Raw genomic sequence first — 19,076 nt, forward strand, 5'->3', positions numbered from 1 at the left:
TTGGTAGGCGTTTTGTGCCTTGTACTGCTAAAACACCTTTAGTCGATGACAAAGGGCATTTGAGTTTATGACCACTTTAGACCATTTTTCTTTACAAATTGCTTCCATAGTCTCTTTTGATTTCAGTTGTGTAAACAGAAACTATTTTTTCCACCATCTCTCTTACAAATAACTCAACTAAAAAATAATTTGCTATCATATATGTATAATTACTTTCAAGTGGCTTGTATGGATTTTTATTTTCTTAATATGCAAAAGGAATTTTGTATCACGCAGTGAAAACGGAACAGATATCTTATTTCCATAGTAAATGGAACAATTAACAAACCGATTGAGGCAATGTTAATCTTGACTTATATAAAGCAAGAAAAGTGGTGTTAGTTAACTCAGGGAATTTTCACCTTTGAATATGAACTTCTATATTATAATTGCTGATTAGCAGACACTGGGTTTAGTAAATTCATTCTAAAGAAACACTTAACAAGTATATACAAGATTGGCTTTTAGTTCTAATATATTTTCTAGTTTAAAATAAAGTTTAAAAAAAGAAAAAAACAGTTAACCCCCAAATTGTCAGACAGATTGCAGAGATGTCAGGACCCAGTGCAGAGATACTGTCTGGAGCAATAAAGTTGACAGCTTGTGCGATGTTGGAGACATCGGAGGTGAGACCTGCTTCATTTCTGGCCTGAATTACAAAGTAGAGCACGGTGCCACGTCCTATGCTTAAAGTTTCTGGCTTGAATTTAAATGTTTCTTTTAAGCCAGCCTCTTTAGGGATCAGACCAGAAGTAGTCACTAAAGCGGCATTGCTAAAATCTTCTTGGAAGAATTGACTCATTCTGATGACATAGCTACGGGCTGGAAAAGAGAGACATCATGTTTATTAGAGTCATGAGGTTGTTCTCCGGCACTGCACTGCGCCTGCGCGGGAGTTATGAGAAGCGCATGCGAGCTTTAGTGCCTGAGAGCCCAGATACACTTTGTGTTTGATTATCCTATGTCACTGCCTGTAAAGACAAGTATATGAACAGTTATTTTAAAATGTCCAGTTTCAAAATCACAGGAAACTTAATTCAGTATCATATATTAGCAGTCCTCCACGCAGAATCCAGGTTTCCTTTTAGAAAGGCAGAAAAAGCAAAACTGAGTCTTAATTAGAACAAGGAACATAATATTCATGTGCAGTAAAGACCATGGTATCCTATTCCCCCTCTCTCCCCCACCGTGTGTGTGTGTGTGTGTGTGTGTATGTGTTCACAAGCAGATCCACTAGCCTGCCCTAGGTTGCTTAGCAACCTCATACATCATTACTTGCCACTAGGTGTGTGCCAGGCTATAAAAGGAACAACCTGGTCTCTCTCTTGCACTCTCACTTCCTCAGCTTCCCACTCTCTGTCTATTTCCCTAAGGGGAACCCCCCTTCCTCCTGTCTGTCTGTCTGTCTGTCTGTCTATCTGTCTATCCTCTGTCTGATAGCCCACTCAGGCCCCAACTCCTTTCTCCTTTCCCTCCCCCAGATAAATCTCTCCATTTCATATCTGTTGCGTGGCATCTCCTTCTTAATGATAACGGTCTCTATGTTGAAGGACAGAGCACTCAGTGAAAGACAGGGGAGAACAGATGAGGGTGAGTTAAAGGGCAGAAGCCTGCTGAGCACTAACCATGTGCTCAGGACCTAGTCCGACCTCGACCAGCACCTTAGTCCTACCCCACTATTGCTTTTTCCATTTATTTTTAGTATTTTATTTTATTATGTGTGTGGGTGCTTTGCCTGCATGTAATGCCTGTGCTCCGTGTGCACGTCTGGTGTGAAGAAGGTCAGAAGAGAGTCCCTTGGGGCTGGAGTAACAGGTGACTACTGACTGTCAGCTGCCTTGTGCATGCTGGGAATTGAACCTGGGTCCTCTGGAAGAACAACCAGTGTTCTTCGCTGTTGAGCCATCTCTACAGCCCCTCTCCTATTCTTTAATGTTTCTCATCTCCAGTTTCAGTGTGTGTGTGTGTGTGTGTGTGTGTGTGTGTGTGTGTTTGTGTGTTTGTGTGTAGGTGAGAGACTGACTTTGGACATCTTCCTCCATTGTTCTATACTTCTTAAAAGTTTGTTGGCTTGAATTGCAAGGTAGAACTTGGTGCGTTTCCTATGTTTTAAGTTTTTCGCTTGAATTAAAAAAAAAAAAAATCGCACCTAGAACTAGTTATTTTAGCTCTAATACCTGTGCAGTGACAACCATCCCCCAGATGCCTTGCTCTGCGCCCCGGCTCTCTGTGGGGTACAGCTGTGCTCTTACTTGCTGGACCACCTCTTTAGCCTATCCCCCCAGCTTCAGTTTTTAAATGTATAAAACAGATTTAGTAATTTAATCCACTTGGCAAGCCCTTTGGAATGCCTACTATTTAAGTGGTGAGAATTATAAGTGATAAATGCATGAAAGTGCTTTTGCTATTTAATAAGTAGTAGTTAATGACAGTCTGAAATGATTTTATCTCCTCTTTAAAAAACACTATTATTTTATCAGGAAGGGAAAGCAGGAGGCTTTACACACTGATTTTTAGCAATCTACCAAAGTCATTGATATAAAAATGTTTTTTTCCCTCTCTGCACTGGGAGTCCTGTCTAGTTAGAGGGCGTCCTCTCTAGTTTCTGTGCTGCCTCACCAGGCCACAGGCAAAGTGCTCAGTCCTGATGTTAGTTGATGAGAGAGCAGGGTGGGATGGTAGTGGGGGATCTCCCCTGCTCTGAGGAAAGGGGGGGATGGGGAAGAGAGAGGGAGAGGGCTACCATTGGCATGTAAAGTGAATAAATAAATTAATTTAAAATATCTCACGTTTTGAAATGTGAGAGGAAAACATCGAGTGGCCTCTCTTGGTGTGGACTTAATTATTTAAGTAAGCTTATTTGCTTATTTCTTACCTATATGTGGTGCTGAGAATTGAACTCAGGGCCTTGTGCACGCTAGGCAAGCACTCTACCACTGAGCTACACCCTGTTCACAAGAGTTTATTTTTTATGTTTTCGGGAAATGTGAAGATATTTTAGGTATGTGGTGAGAAGCTTTCATTTTTTTGTGTCAATCCGCACTGCTGCCCTGGGCCTAGCTAAAGCCTCCTGCTTAACAGTTAGTTTGCCCATTGATAAGCTGTATCTCTCTATCTGCTGCTCCCCACACATGCCTTGTGGTCAGTATGGCTGCCTTGATTTGTCTATCAACTGTCTGTCTGTCTCACTCATCTATTTTAACGTCAATCAGACAGAGAGTAGAGATTGGGGGTACTTAATCTTAAAGACGGGTCTAGAATTTTAAATTACAATTACAGGAATTATGTTGGCCAATTCTATCTTTCTTGAAGTTCAGTTTTTACATTTAAAAACAAATGAATAATGGCCTATAGTAGCCACTCCATAAATAATATTTATAAATGAGACACTTGGAAAACTTTAAGAAAACATACCCATGTGATTTCATTTAGAATGCTTTATAACTCACTATCAAACTTACCTCTTCCTGTATCGAGGACCTTGCCAGGGGCCGTCCATGTAAGGTGAACAAGACCGCCTATAAACTCAGCCTCCAGGTCTCTGATTTTACAGGGTGGGAACCGCTGAGCGTGGTCACCATCAGGGGGCGCTCCAGACACAGTAAACGACCCTCCAGAGGTTAGTCTACGGAAGTCCTCCACTGTAGCTTCTGCTGCTTCTTGGATTTCCGGTCTCGGTGGGTTCAGTATAATTTTACCTATAAAAACACCGCCAGGTATTTATGACTCTCATGTTGTCTGCCCTTTATCGTTTGCTGACCTTACATCCGTTCAGGACTCATGTAGCTTGACCACAGGCATGAAAAGAGGAAGAAAAGCTTGCTTAAACATCATTTGGAAATGTAAGTTCAAACTAACTTTTAACCCCGTTTAACCCACCGTCTTCGCCGTGTGAGTTCTGTGGTGACAATGATGGGGTTTCATTCAACTCCCTGGCTGTAGTATTTATTATAAGGCTTCTTTCATGAGGTCGGGAAATGTATTTTTCATTGGAAATGAAACAAACCGAGGAAGATGTTAACAAAATATGTGGAAATGTGATTTATGCTGGGTCCACTGACATGGATATTATTTTGAATCACACGAATGACTCCATAATTTCATACTTGGGTTTACCATGTATGTTACCCTTTTCAGGGTTTGATATATGTTATAGTATATTTGCTACATAATGCATATATACACATATATACATATGCATGCATATATGTATGGAAGCCGGTAATGAGTATCTATTTTAATGATACTTACCATTGTCAACATAGCCAGGTAGATATAAAGACTTGTTCTGTTGTCTTAAGCTTAGCCTGGCTGTATTTTTTCTTGCTTGGGCTCGCACTTTTAAACTGTGTCTACCGTTTCCACGATCATCTACAAAATATCTTGTGTAGATGCCATCATTTTTAACAGTGTCAGCACCTTGATCACGAAACACAGAAATTCATCACATAGTAAATTAAAATGAAAGTTGAACTGTTTGTGAGCATTGGTGAGACGAGTTTGACAGAGAGTATAGCATAGTTTAAATGCTGGATCATAGTGCCTTGTTACAAAGCCTGAGTTGACTACGTGCAAATGCTGTTGTCTTAGAAGATATAACTTACAGTAGGCATTCAGTTAACATTAGCACTTACGTTTATTTCACAATAGAAACGTATCCAAAAAACTCTCAGAACAGACAGAGACATTTAGCAAAGAAGCAGGATGTAAAACCAATATAAAAAAAGCAGCCAACTTTTGTGCAATGACAGTAGTGTAACCAATGAAGCTTATCTGATGTGCAATTATTACCGATTAAAAAGTCAGTAGCTTTCCCCATATACCAATAATGAACATGCTGAGAGAAAAGAAAAAAACAGGAAAGTGATAACACCTTTTAAAATACCCAGGAATAACCTTAATCAAGGAAGTGAAAGACTTCTTCAATAAGAGATTTAAAACACTGAAGAAGGAAATTAAAAAAAAGGACACTTCAAGGTGGAAAGTTCTTTCGTGCTTACACATCAGCAGGATTAGTACTGTGAAAATGGCAGCATAGCCAAAAGCAATCTGCAGATTCATTCAATCCCAATAAAAAGTTCAATGACATTCTTCACGGGAATAGAAAAACAACAACAACAAACAATTAGAAAATCCTCATGGAAACACAAAGGACCCAGAATAGCCAAATCCATGCTGAATAAAATGAACAATCCTGGCGGTGTCACCATGTAACGTGGTACTGCCATAAGAGAGAAATGCAGCCCAGTGCAACAGAACAGAGAACCTAGCATTACACATAGTAAAACCATGTGATTTTTTTTTTTTTTTGACAAAGATGACAAAGCTGAAGAAAGATAGGCTATAAAATGAACCTTTATTTGCCTGCTTCAGTTATTGTTTCTTAGGCTCACTGCCTCTGTCTGCTAACCTAGGCCTAGTCCTGGAAGCTTCTAGCTTCCGTACAATCTAACCTAGGCCTAGAGTGTTTTCAGCCTGATACTTATGGCTTGATAAGCTCACCCCTTTCTTGTTTTTCCTGAGCTCTGGGCTGCCTGGTTCAACTCAGCTGTTCTGACTCAAACTCCTCCCCCAGGTAATTTATTCAATGTGGCTTTTCTCTCAGCCTCTGAATTGCTCTGCTTGGCCTCAAACTTACTCAGCAGTCTGCTCTAATCTCCTGGCTCCTTCTCATTCTCTGGCTCCTTCTGTCTGCATCTGAGTTCTCTCTCTGAAACCCGTTTACTACTGTCCTGGTGAAACTGCCTTCTCTCTCTCTGCATTGCCCCTTAATTAGCTTCCCTTTCCTCTCTCTTCTCATGAGAGTTGAGCGTGTCCTATTAGGTCATCTCTGATTCATCACTTTCTTTTTTTCCGCCACTCAATTAGACATCACTTTCAAACATGGGTGCTTCCTTCTACAAACTAACTTCACCTTCATTGTTTGGGATTAAAGGTGTGTTCCACCATGCCTATACCTAAGCTCCCCCCCCACCCCCCGCTAAAATTTGCTCTATAGCAGGCTGGCTTTGAACTCAGATCTGCTTGCCTCTGTCTCCTGGATTAAAGGCATGTTTGTATTCCAGCTGGATCACACAGACTTAGAAGGTCTTTCAATATGATCTTTTGCCAGAGCAGCCATGTTCTGAGTTAAAATTCCTGTACCATAAGCCTTGTCAACCAATAGTACTGGGGAAACTGAACAGAAACATGTAGAAGAATGAAACCTTAGTGTGTGTGATCTGAAAATCTAAATCTGTTGGAAGAAAACACTTCAGAATATAGGCATTGGCGAAAGGACTTTCTTGAAGGCCACAAATAACTTGGTGATAAATCTAAGAACCGACAAGTGGAACACGAAATTAAAAAACATGTAAGCAACCAAACAAAGCCTGTCATACAGAAAAAAATATTTGCTAGCTATAGAGCTGATAGGATAAAGATCGCGAGTGTATAAATAACTAAATAACGAACTACCAAAGTGAACAACTCAATTAATGGGTTATTTTCAAAGCTGAAGTACTAACATTTATTGAGAATTGTCAATGACCACATGAAGAGTGTCCAATATCCTTAGTCATCAGGAAAATGCAAATCTAAAGTACATTAAAGTACATTGACACTCCATTTTTCTTTTTCTCATCACAGTCAGAATGTTTGTTATTAGGCAAACAACTAATAAAAAATGTTGACAAAACACGTGTGTGTGTGTGTGTGTGTGTGTGTGTGTAAGGATCAGAGAAAACTCTCACACAATGTTTTTGGAGATGTAAATTAGGTCAGTACTCGTAGAAATCAGTATGAAAGTTCTTCAGAAAATTAAAAGTAGAAGAACAGCATATTCCCGCCATAGCACTCCTAGGCATATACACAAAGGACTTCATTAAATGCTGATGTTGACTGCAGCACCATTCATAATAGCCAGGCTAGAGAATCAGCCCAGGTGGCAGTCAAAAGATGCGTGGATAAGAAAATGTGGCCCACATACCCAGTAGAGTGTTACACAGCCTTAAGAAGAATGAAATGATGTCACTTACAGGAAGATGGATGCAAATTGAGATCACCATATTGAACAACATAAATCAGATACAGACAAAACTACATATTTTCCCTGATTTGTGGATACTGGAATTTATATAGATAAATAAAATTACATCTGAAAGTATGAGACCAGGATAATGATAGTCACTAGTGGGAGGAGCAAGAGAGAGAAAGAAGAAACTATAGGAGGGTGACTATGGTTAAAATATGTACTATACTTATTTGGAAAGCCTTTAAGTATATACAATGAACACTAAAAAAGAAGCTTATCAGAACCAAAAATATAACCAGACAGAAAAAGCATAAGCAAAGCACTAATATTAGTAAAATGGAAACATTATACCTTTAAGTTTCATCGGAAATATAAAATTGATAAGGGAATTTAACCAGTATAAATGTGATTCTGTCTATGCTTACTTCCTCAAGATAACCAAGTAAAAAGCTTTAAAGGCATAATTACTCAAATAGGTTTGGAAGTATTTTAAAAAGTGTTCATAATGAGTAAGTTAACCCAGAAGCAGAAAGAATCAAATGGTATATACTCACTTATATCTGGACACTAGCCCAAGGGGCATGTCCCAAGAAAGTCTTTGCTCACCAGCAAAGTGTGACAGAGGGAAGACTTCCTATTGGGACTCTAGGTGAGAGAATCAAGGGAGAATGGGGGAAATAGAAGGACCCACAGGGTCCTAGAAACCTACAAGTAGATCATTATGATGGGCGGATCTGGGCCCAGGGGTTCTGCTCAAACTATGGCACCAGCCAAGGACAATACATACAGTAAACGTCAAACCCCTACCCAGATCTACCCAAATGGACAGGACATTCTTCACAGTTGAGTGGAGAGTTGGGTCTGACTTTCACACGAACTCTGGTGCCCCATATTTGACCACGTCCCCTGGATGGGGAGGCCTGGTGGCACTCAGAGGAAGGATAGCAGGCTACCAAGAAGAGACTTGATACCCTATAAGCATATACAGGGGGAGGAGGTCCCCCTCAGTCACAGTCATAGGGGAGGGAAGTAGGGGGAAAATGGGAGGGAGGGAGGAATGGCAGGATACAAGGGATGGGATAACAATTGAGATGTAATATGAACAAATTAATAAAATATATTAAAAAACAAAACAAAGTGTTGACTTCTAAGTTATAGAATCCTATGGGAGGATTTAAATCCCATGGTATTACTGCAGGCTGCCATTACCTGCCCCGTTGTCCCGGAGTTCCAGGGTGACTTGATGTCCACCTTCAGCTTCTATAATGGCTGTGACATTGGCTCCCAGAACAGGCAAAAACCCTTGGCTGACACGCGCATAAATGATCATTGGGCTGTCCTTCTGTGCTGTGCTCTGACTCATGTGCGCAGTTGCGATCACTGGAGGCCTGGTAGGACTTCTTGCTCGAGTGGTCACTGTCACGGTTAGCAGCTGGGATTTGGTGTTGGTGTTGAAGAGGCTGTAAGTCCAAGTACCTGTCTGAAAGAAATTTCTTTTAAGATCTTTGATAATATTTTCCTGCTACTTGGCATGTACAATGGTTTGGGAAAATAAACCAAATTAAAAAAAATTTGGGGCTCGGAATATGGAACCCAGGCCTCATGCATGCTAAGCAAGTTTCTGTTAATAGTAGAGACAGTCCTCACCTCAATAGTGATTTTTTAGTATGTGATTGTTAAAACATAATAGATAATATGGATTTGAATGCTTACTCTACTTAATTTTTAAAGAAAGATACTCTGTCATTGTTTTAACACTGACAATGTAACTTTTTTTTTTTTTTTAAACACAAGGACGGATTAATAAAACATAGTAAAAGGAATAGACTTACCTCTGCGATGCCTGGGATTTGAAGTCGAGCAGACCTAATATTTAATTCATTGTCTTTGAAATCTGAGGTTTCATATGTGTTTCCTTTTGGATCTTGAAGAATAATTTGTGGCTTTTGTTCTTCCCAGGTGACAACAAAGAACGTGTCGTTTCCAATGGTGCTGTCCACAGGCACAGTGCCCCTCACCCACTCCCTCCCTGTGGCGTTCAAGGCTTTGCTCTCCAACTGTAACAGAAGCAAACAAACACAGAAAAGCAATTTATTATTTTAGGCAGTGGAATTTTAAGTTTAGGCAGTTCACAGTAATTAAAAACCCACGTTTAAGGTTCAATTGCAGTGGCAAAGAATGAAAACATTCTCCGCATGCTCACACACATACTCCTCTACAGCGAGCCAGCGGCCAAGTCTGGGACTGAATGGTATTTTGGAACTGAGAAAACATCTTGTACTTGTATTTGAATAACCATAGAGACAAGCTTCTGTTTAGTGAATAGAAAATGGATAAAGAACGAATGGGAGCAGCAGGTACCAAATAATTTAAGAAGTTGTTATGTGAAGAAGCAGAGAAGGAGGAAAGACCTTACCCTGAAGGTCAAGGGAGAGAAAGAAATTAACTTTAAGAGAGGGCATTGTTGAATAGCTTTCTGCTTCACACACACACACACACACACACACACACACACACACACACACAAAACTAAGAAGAATGCAAGAGATCATGTCATATAAAAGCAAAATCCCTAATGGTGTTTTTGTTTTTCACAACGGAATTTTTTTTTGGCAAAAGCATGATTTATTAGAGAAAGAACAGGTAGTAAGTAACATAATAGGAGTTTATTGGAACTCAGAGAAAATATTGCAAAGTATTTTCTCAGAGTACTGACCTGCAGAGCCTGCTGTGAGATGTCGCCACTCATGGATGAAAGTCTACTGAACGCGTCGATAAGGCCACTTACGTCTTTGTTGGCATAAAAACGAAGCCCTCCTAAAGGGGAGTTTTAAATGGGAAAATCAAATGTATCATCAGCAATTTACTTTAAAATCCACTTGATATTTCCATTTTGTTATTAAATTAAAAAGTACATTTATTTTAGTGTGTGTGTGCTCCCGTGCATGGAAGTCAGAGGGCAGCCTGTTGGAGCTGCTTCTCTCTTTCCACTATGTTGGTTCAGAGGTTGAAATCAGGTTGTGAACTTGAAGGTAAGCACCTTTACTCACTGAGCCATCTCACAAGCCTATAGTTAGTATTTCTTTTTAAACTCCACAAAAGATGACTTTCTAAGAATCTCAAGGACTTTCAGAGTATCTCTGAACTTATTATATTAACCAAAATTTTTTATTAAAAACAGCTAGGATAAATGGAAAATTGAAGAATAACACAAATTTCATTATTTTATGTGAGCTACTCATCAAAAGGAAGTGCGTTAGTAAAACTGGCCTTAAGTGTCTAGTGGTTCTAGGGAAGGTGAGACTTAAGATTGCTCCTAGGGCCGGGCAGTGGTGATGCACGCCTGTAATCCTAGCAGTCAGGGAGGCAGAGGCAGGGAGATCGCTGTGAGTTCAAGGCTAGCCTCGTCTACAAAGAGAGTCTAGGAGAGCAAAAGGCTACACAGAGAAACGCTGTCTCAAACAGAACCAAAAAAGATGGTTCGTATGAACCGGATGTTTATGTCTTAATTGGGTCAAAGCACAAGCAGACAACCAGAGCACGGCAGTTTAGGATAGAGGAAACACAGGCAAAAGCAGAGCATGAATGGTGTGATTGAAAGAGGAGACTGTTTTGGGCATGAAGGGTTAGGAAAGAATAGATCATTATGAACGAGACTTGGACCAGTGACTGCCAGAAACACACCACGCGGTGCACTTTAACTAAACGAACAAATGCCAGAGGGGCCAACTGGAAGATTGTTGACATAACCCAGGCGGGGCATTGTGAGGCCTGGGTTACAGTGTGATAGGAATGCTGGGCAGACATATTCTACATGCAGATTTTGTGAGGTGGTGGGAGCCGAGTGGGATGATGGGAAGTCCTGAACTGGTGGCCAGAGCTTTACCTGTCCTTTTGAGAAAAATCATTTGTAGTCTCCAGGTTTCCACGTCCTCATCTAAAAATGAGACATCTAAATCTTTGCTGTGGGACTGAATGGTATTTTGGAATTGTATTATAATTACATTAAAGGCAGAAGTTGCTTCTTAGTGAAATGAATAGAAAAATGCATAAAGAACAAATGAGGGCAGCAAGTACCAAGCAATTTAAGAAGTTGTTATGTGAAGAAGCGGAGACGGAGGAAAGAACTTAACCTGAAGGTCAAGGGAGAGAGAGAAAAAGTAAGTTTAAGATGGAATTGTCAAGCAGCTTCCCACTAGAACATCTGTCCAGACTCTGTTCTGCAGTGTACCTGTCATGTCTGAGAGAGTCTCCAGCTCTCGGGCAGCAGAAGGCCCCAGGGCAATGGTGTGGATGATGGCACCGCTGAGATTGACCTCCTCAAAGCATGAATTTATGTTCTTATCTTCCCCATCTGTTAGCAGTACGATCTCAGAACCAGAGGTGCTCTGCCCACTGGAGGAAATTGCCTGTGAGAAGCAGGGTGCTAATTACAGACTGTTACTTCTGAGTAAATTAAACAACACACATAGCTTTTACTTTCTCTTTTACATTAATTGAATAAATGAAGTAAAACACCAGGCAGTACTTTTTAATCCTCTAAATATACACATTTTGGATACTCAATTGAGGAAGAACAAATCTCCAATAACAGTTCCTAGGATACAGTAGCTACTTAATGGCTATAAATAAAAACGAATATAAGCAACTGCTGTTCTTTTCTCCCTGTGGGATATGACAGAGATGCAAGACTCCCAGACAGTTGTGGCGGGATTCAGACTCAACAGCATTTGCAAAATCACCACCAAAGTTGGGCAAGCAAGATTGAATTATTTGATATGTGACCTTTTCATCTATTTTATTTAGTTACTACTAAGGAATCTAATTATTTGCCAAAACAAAACAACTTTGACTTATCATGAAGGGAGAAGTTGGTAAATTTTCAGTTATAGTTGGTTTTCATAGTTTTCTGACTTCTCTTACGAAGAGTGTTAGTTAAGAGTCTTAGTGTTAGACACTTTGGTTTTAGGTACCTTAAGAAGAAATGCTATTTTCTAATTTATGTTTAGTCTTTCCTAAAATTTGCACTCCCCTACACTCACACACCACACACACACACACACACATACTCACACCCTCACACACACATACACACACACACAAACACACACACATACATGCACGCACTTTATAGTTAGTGTAATGGCCAAATTTATGGACATAGACAGACAAAGCTCTCAATCCTAGATTTGGCAATTGTATTACGACCTTGAGATAGATTTAATTATTCTAAAGTTCAACTTCATTTTGTTCAGAATGCATATAATAATATTACCCAACTCCAAAAATGATAAAGATATGAGATCATACATCTCAAGCATTTAGCACAGACAGCAATGTAGTATATAGTCAATTCATAGCTACTTTTTAATCATTCTGAAAATAATGTACTTATGTATTGATATTAGTTCATTAAGTGAAGGTTGCTTATAATGTTGGATGCAATTTGCCAGCATCTGTTCAGTAATAAACTTCATGACCAAAATATAAGACATAATAGAATTTACTAAGAAAAACACATAACCAACTTGCACAATCATTTGAGTATATTTCTAACATATAGTGCTCATCATAGTTTAGAAGTGAATAGGCACATGATAATTATTCTCATAATAGCAAACCTTTGTGACTACCTATTTTATATAATTGCCACAGCTAAATGAGGTCAACACTATTAATACTCTTACTGTGTTTGCGAAAACAGATTTTCAGCCTTGTTGCTTTCCCACGATCTTTTAGATAGTACACAGTAGAGTGAGCACCTCAGGTTTTTAAAACCAACGTGGTTTTTGACACACAGGTGCCACAAAGAAAGCTGAGGGACAATATGAGTCAGTGGTTTGCATAGCGTAGCAGGGATGGCTTGCGCAAGTGGGGCATGATGGGAGGAAATAGTCTTCTGTTTCAGTGGCTCCAAACGTGATCATAAATACACGAAAGTGGAGGCTGACTTAGAGGTGGAAGAAAATTAGATGAGTCCTATAACCTCTGAGTGCAGTGGTCAAGAGGAAGTCCTCGCTTTTTAGGTTCACAGTCATGATTTCGTTTTATACCCACCTGCGTTCATTGTTTTTTTGCTTCTGGAGTTGTCTCTATCTCTGGCTCTTTAAATGTAATTTCATCTGCTGTGACTTTTATCCATACCATACCATTACTAATTACTTTAGTAACATTTTGTTCTATGTATAGCAATTCTATCTATGATAGTCCCAGAGAAATGTGTATCTCCTCAGTGAGGTTTTGACGATCATCTGCCCAAGGACCTTTCACCTCATCCACTGCCCAGTGCCACTCAGCATCTCATGATCTTATCAGTGGAACAACTGGACACTGAGAGGCTGTGCCTGGAAATTCTTTGTCTTATTCAGAATGTTATTAAATGAAGGAATTATGAATTCACGCCTGTTACTCAAAGGTAAATGAATAGGACGGAAAGCAATAAGCAAATGGCAGGTTATATTACATTTAAAGAATTACCTGGAACCCTGCTTCAAGTCCTTTGCAAATTGAAGTTCCACCAGAAGCCTTTTGAGGGAGATTTGCAATGATCTTTTGGTAGCCATTATTAGCTATTATCTCTAGAGAATTTTGGATTTTGGCATTATTGTCAAAGGTGACTAATCCAACCATAGTTTCCTTTTCAACAATTTGAGTTAAGTAAAGTTCGGCTGCTTGATTCATTCGAATAAGACGGTCTTCCTGTAAGATAAAGATGGATGGACAACTGCAGAGTCTCTTCAAAGACTGACAGGTTAATGAATGACAAAGTCATCCGTGGGCTGTAGAACATGGTAATGTATTAAAAATTTTTAACTCTTTCATCTTATTAAAAGATTCAAAATGTTTAAACATTAGTTAGGGTTGAGAAAGTCTACAGTTATCTATTTGAAAGTTTCAGCTGAAGAAATTATTTTTTTCTTTTGTTTTTTTGAGACAGGGTTTCCTTGTATATCCTTGGTTGTCCTGGACTTGCTTTGTAACCAGGCTGGCCTCGAACTCACAGGGTTCTGATCTGCTCTGCCTCCCTGAGTGCTGGGATTAAAGGCGTGCGCCACCGTGCCTGGCCGAGGCAATGATTTTTTGAAGTGCATAAGAGGCGCATTAGAATATATTTTTAAAAAGTAACAACGAATATCTTCAAAATGCCCATTAGTAAGGAATTATTTGAGAAGACCATAGAACATTGTTGATATAATTATTAAAAATTATGTCTGTGCTCTTGATGGGATATTGCTGCTCCCAGAAGGCCTAGGTTTTATATGATAACTGCACTGACAAGTGTGGGATACCTCTTATAACTTGCTGACCAAAAAGGTTCCAAAAGCCCTCCAAACAATACACACACACACACACACACACACACACACAATTATTGTTGCTTTTGGTTGTTCCCCTAGAACTAGTAAGGTAACTTTGGTTGTAGGTACAGAGAAATCAAGCTGGAAAATAAGCAAGAAACATCTTCCCTGATGGATAGTGTTCATGTTGCCAGAAGGTGCAGAATAGGCCTCTGGAAATAAGTCATTAATGATCTCACTCAGTGGTGGACCTTGGGTACTACAGTGCCCACCTGTCAAACAAAATGCGTCCACCGCACTGGTCAACAGGCGCACCGCTGCTATGGGTATAATCAACTGCTTTCTGATCAGATCTGAGCCCCTCTCCACAAGTGATAATTCATGCCTCATATTGAAAAGATGGTCACGATCCCAAGGCTGGTGTGGTCATAGGCTGCAGTAGGGAAGCTACTACTGGTACATTTTACCAAATATGCACATTTTTTTGTACCTTCTAAATATGCTTATACCCAGAGATCCATGGCGCTCCAGAGTCTTAGCTTCTGGGACACTCACAGAAGCTTCTCTATGCAGTGGGCAGTAGTTAGTTAACTCACAGCCTCATAACTGGCCAAAGTGCTCGGAATCAATGAATTTTGAGTCAGTGGTCAGCCGTAAATGGGACATCTATACCCTGCCTTCTCCCCAGTCCAGAAAATGCGGCAGGAGAGGAGGTGGAAAGAGTGTGAGAGCTGTCTTCTGGGCATGATATGCGCACTGCACCCATGACCTGACAGCAGCTGTGGGTCCCTACAGAAGGTCAAGTCCACCGACAGCGCATACGGATGGGCGAGGGCTCAGGAGGAGCTGTGGGCAGCTAATGGCTGCTGGAGGAGGAGATTCATCTTTCTTGATGGAGTAGTAGGCCTAATAACTTGCTTTTTAAATAAACGTGTTTACATAAAATCATTGCACAGATATTTATCTGAACATGAATATACACACACATATATATAGTCATGAGTATATATTTATATTTGTATGTGATCATATATGTTAGTTTACTACAACTAAACCTAAGAATAAAGTATAACCTATATTTAACTGAAATACTTAAGAACTCCAGCAGGAAGTGTCTTACCGAGTCCATGCTTCCAGATTTATCCAGCACCAGGCAGACCACTCGCCTTTTGGACTTCAGCAGAGCAAACGTAGGTCGAGGCGGTGCTTCCGTCCCTGTCATGGGAGTGGCTTTACGAAAGTCAGCGGATTCCTTGATTACGTCCCACGTGCTTCTGCGGTCGCACATTTTGTTTTGTAGGTTCGGGGCTTCCTTATTGTGGGTTTCTTCTGTGCAAAATTCAACCACCTGAAGCAAAGTCAGTTTAAAACATGCTATTGTAATAATTTATAAGGGGTCCCCTCCCAAATATGAAGTTAGCTGCCTCGTGCATCCTAAACAGAATCTGTCTCCTGCGTTCAGATCTTTTGCCATTCGTTCGGCAGGCTTGGGGTGGCAGCATGGCGAAGCACATGCTTTTGGGAGGTTCTTTTAGGGCCAATCAAGTTGCGTAGGCGAAGGATGAAGGATGATGGTGGCTTGCACAACTGCTTGAATTAGCATCTAGCTTTTTCTTCTAGACTTTAAGGCTCTCATGTCTTGAGTTAATTTTAAGAAAAGAGGGTTAGGGCTCGTGCTAATTCCTAATGTTCTCCTAAAACTGGCGCAGGAGAAACGCTCTTTAATAATGTAGACTCCACATCTTCACAGAGAGGCCCAGAAACCTGAGGACGGACACTAACAATCTAGCTCTGATATGTAAAAACAGTATACCCGAAAATTTAATAAAAGTGCAGGGAGAAAATTAAGAAATGTAGTTATGTCTGCAAGTGGTGAACTGCATCTAATAATTCGGTCCATGGGTGTTTTATTAGTGCATGTTCTGAATGTCCTCTCGAGTCACATGATGTCATGTCTGTTTGGATGCTGACTTTTTTTGTTGTTCCAGTTTCAGTTGATGAAAGTGAAGTTCTCTCAATCATGTGTTAAATATGTCCCCGAGGCACATCCACTTAAAACTAGGGAAGTAAGAAGGGCCAGGAGAGACGGCTTCACAGTTAAAATACTGGCTAGTCCTGCAGAGGACCTCGGTTCAATTCCCAGCACCCACATGGGGGTTCACAACTGTCTCTAACTTCTGACACCTTCTTGTGTCATCCATGCACACCAGGCACACTCATGGGGCACAGCGATACACCCATTTACATAAAATACATTCACTTAAAAAATTAGAAGAAAATTTCAAGTCTCTGTTTTTACTTGAATTTTCATCATTTTTAGGTTTCTTAAGAGTTTTTAGTTTTTATCAGAAACTATGTCTTTATAAACATCTGTCTTGTAAATATTTGTTGCCAGCAATTTGCTTCTTTTAATTAACTGATCTTGCAGTTTGGAGATATACTATTTTGATTAGTTGTTTTGAATACTTTCATAAATTTCATGTTTTAAAGTATATTTTACCTGTATAGAAACTTTTCTTTGCATTAACACTGGGATCACAGCAAGTTAAATACCAGTAAATAAAACCAGGCAGTGGTGGTGCATACATATAATCCCAGCACTTGGGAGGCAGAGGCAGGTGGATCTCTGTGAGTTTGAGGCCAGCCTGGTCTACAAAGTGAGTTCAAGATAGCCAGGACTACACAGAGAAACCCTGTGTCAAAAAACCAAACCAAACCAAAGCAAAAACAAGCAAACAACAACAACAAAAACCCCAGTAAATGCAGTCTTCATGGTAGCAGAAAAGACATATAAATTATTCACCTGACAAGTGATTAATATTCAGAATTTATGTTATTTGAGGGAATAACTGAGCAGAAAAATCTACAAATAATTAGGTTGACAATGTGCAGGTGATATGAAGAGATATTTTTAAGCAAAGACATAGAAATGAATGCTAGATATATAAAACAATTCAACACTGTTGTCAAGAAGTGCAAATTATGGCCTTGGTGAGCTACCATCTTACTTTAGTTAGATGGTTATAATAAAAAAGATTAAAAATGTTGGGAAGAATCCTGGAAAGATAAACTTGCATTGTTGGTTATGGATATAATATAGTTCACCCATTTTTAGGGCAAACTATAGGAGTACCTCCAAAAACTAAAAATAGAAATACTATATGATCCAGAACCTTTACTGCTGGGTATATATTGGAATCAAATTATGGAAATCAGTGTGTTACTCCCATGAAGTTGTATGGCCACGTTGGCCATGCTAATCAAAATATAGAAATATAAGTCAAGATGAGTGTCCACCAGTGGATGACTGCATTAATAAAATGTATGTATCCACCATGGAATATCATAGAGTGAATGAAGTGCTATTACATGTCCCATCATTGATGATTCTTGGGGTCATTGTGCTAATTGAAATAAGCTAGGCATGGGGAGACAAATACTTTACTAATATGTTGAGGCTTAGAAAAAGATCTACTTGAAGTAGAACGCAATATGAGTTCACTGCCGGTGTGCAGTGGGTGAAAGAGGGAGATGACAAGAGGTTGCACCTGCAACATTTATTTCACTCAGAGAGCAGGAGTAAGCTGCAGTACTCTATAGGGTGAGGGTGTATACAGGGGGCGGGGTGATCACATTTAACCATAGTTCTGAGTTTCAAATGTAACAGACATGAGGATTTTGAACATTCATATCACAACGGCATGTGTTTGAAATGATGACTACGATAGTTCCAGATGATTATTATACTCTGGATACTATTGAAATATCAAACTTTATCCCACTAAATTTATTATGTCTCTATCAAAATTAGGTGGCGTATACCTTTAATCCCAGCACTTGGGGGCAGAGGCAGGCAGACTGCTGGGAGTTCGAGACCAGCCTGGTCTACAAAGTGAGTCCAAGACTACTCAGAGAAACCTTGTCCCGAAAAACCAAAAATTAGAAAAAGGAAAGATTGAGAAAGACACAAATACCTACGTTCCAACTATATTATGAATTTTATAATCGAATCTCTGGTTTATTTTCTATCCACCTTGTGTAAAGCACTGTTAATTCTTTGTTTATATTAACCCCTATGAACCGATAACAACGACAATGCAGATTGTATATTTTAGTTTCCAAATAAAGACGGGAGAACCGGGGTAGACAAGCTGGCTCAGTGTGAAGAGCGCATACCGCTCCTGCAGAGGACTCTGTTCAATTCCCAGAACCCGTGTGTGTGGGGTCATCACGGACTGTCTGTAACTCCAGCTCCAGGGTACTAGATGCCTATGGGCTCTGCAGGCTCCCGCAATCACACACATCATGTGCACATACACACAGACACAATTAAAACACCTGGAACTAGATAAGAGAAATAAATCTCTGATTTATCAATTCTCCCTCAATGACAGACAGAAAGTTTCAGAATGGGTTTCTGTACTGTGTCCACCTGATTCCCAGACACCTCTCCTTTCCCGTCAGACTTTATACAATTAAAGATACTTTAGGTCAAACTGTGTCCAGTGAACTTCTTATTACTACATCTGTCCTGTGGAGACAGTACTGTACGTATTTTATAGTACCAACATTTTAGGACTGTTTCGTAAGCTGTAGTGAGAAGATAATGGAAATTTTAGAATGCAGATTAGAAAAGTAAAATGAATAAGATATAGGGAAGAATTAAAAACAAAGTTGTTACTCTAGACAGAAGTTCAACAGGCGTAAACAAAGGGAGGGGCACTCTG

General features: G+C 39.8%; 1 protein-coding gene and 1 non-coding gene across 2 annotated transcripts in view; both read right to left on the bottom strand.

The window, feature by feature from the left end:
- Positions 1-203: 203 nt before the first annotated feature.
- The window catches only part of LOC127206330 (calcium-activated chloride channel regulator 3A-1-like), a 22,994-nt gene continuing 4,121 nt past the window's right edge, over positions 204-19,076 (bottom strand). Inside the window, exons 5-13 of the mRNA XM_051165612.1 lie at positions 15,470-15,697; positions 13,529-13,750; positions 11,283-11,460; positions 9,768-9,868; positions 8,884-9,108; positions 8,261-8,531; positions 4,291-4,458; positions 3,501-3,737; positions 204-861 (exon numbers count right to left, since the gene is read on the bottom strand). Of these exons, the coding sequence (XP_051021569.1) occupies positions 539-861; positions 3,501-3,737; positions 4,291-4,458; positions 8,261-8,531; positions 8,884-9,108; positions 9,768-9,868; positions 11,283-11,460; positions 13,529-13,750; positions 15,470-15,697 (1,953 nt within the window). The 3' untranslated portion in view covers positions 204-538. The remainder of the gene's footprint in view (positions 862-3,500; positions 3,738-4,290; positions 4,459-8,260; positions 8,532-8,883; positions 9,109-9,767; positions 9,869-11,282; positions 11,461-13,528; positions 13,751-15,469; positions 15,698-19,076) is intronic.
- Positions 2,919-2,996, bottom strand: Trnaa-agc (transfer RNA alanine (anticodon AGC)). The gene has a single exon. It is a non-coding gene; the product is annotated as a tRNA-Ala (tRNA).

The sequence above is a fragment of the Acomys russatus genome, chromosome 23, assembly GCF_903995435.1.
Source record: "Acomys russatus chromosome 23, mAcoRus1.1, whole genome shotgun sequence".
Lineage (NCBI taxonomy): Eukaryota > Metazoa > Chordata > Mammalia > Rodentia > Muridae > Acomys > Acomys russatus.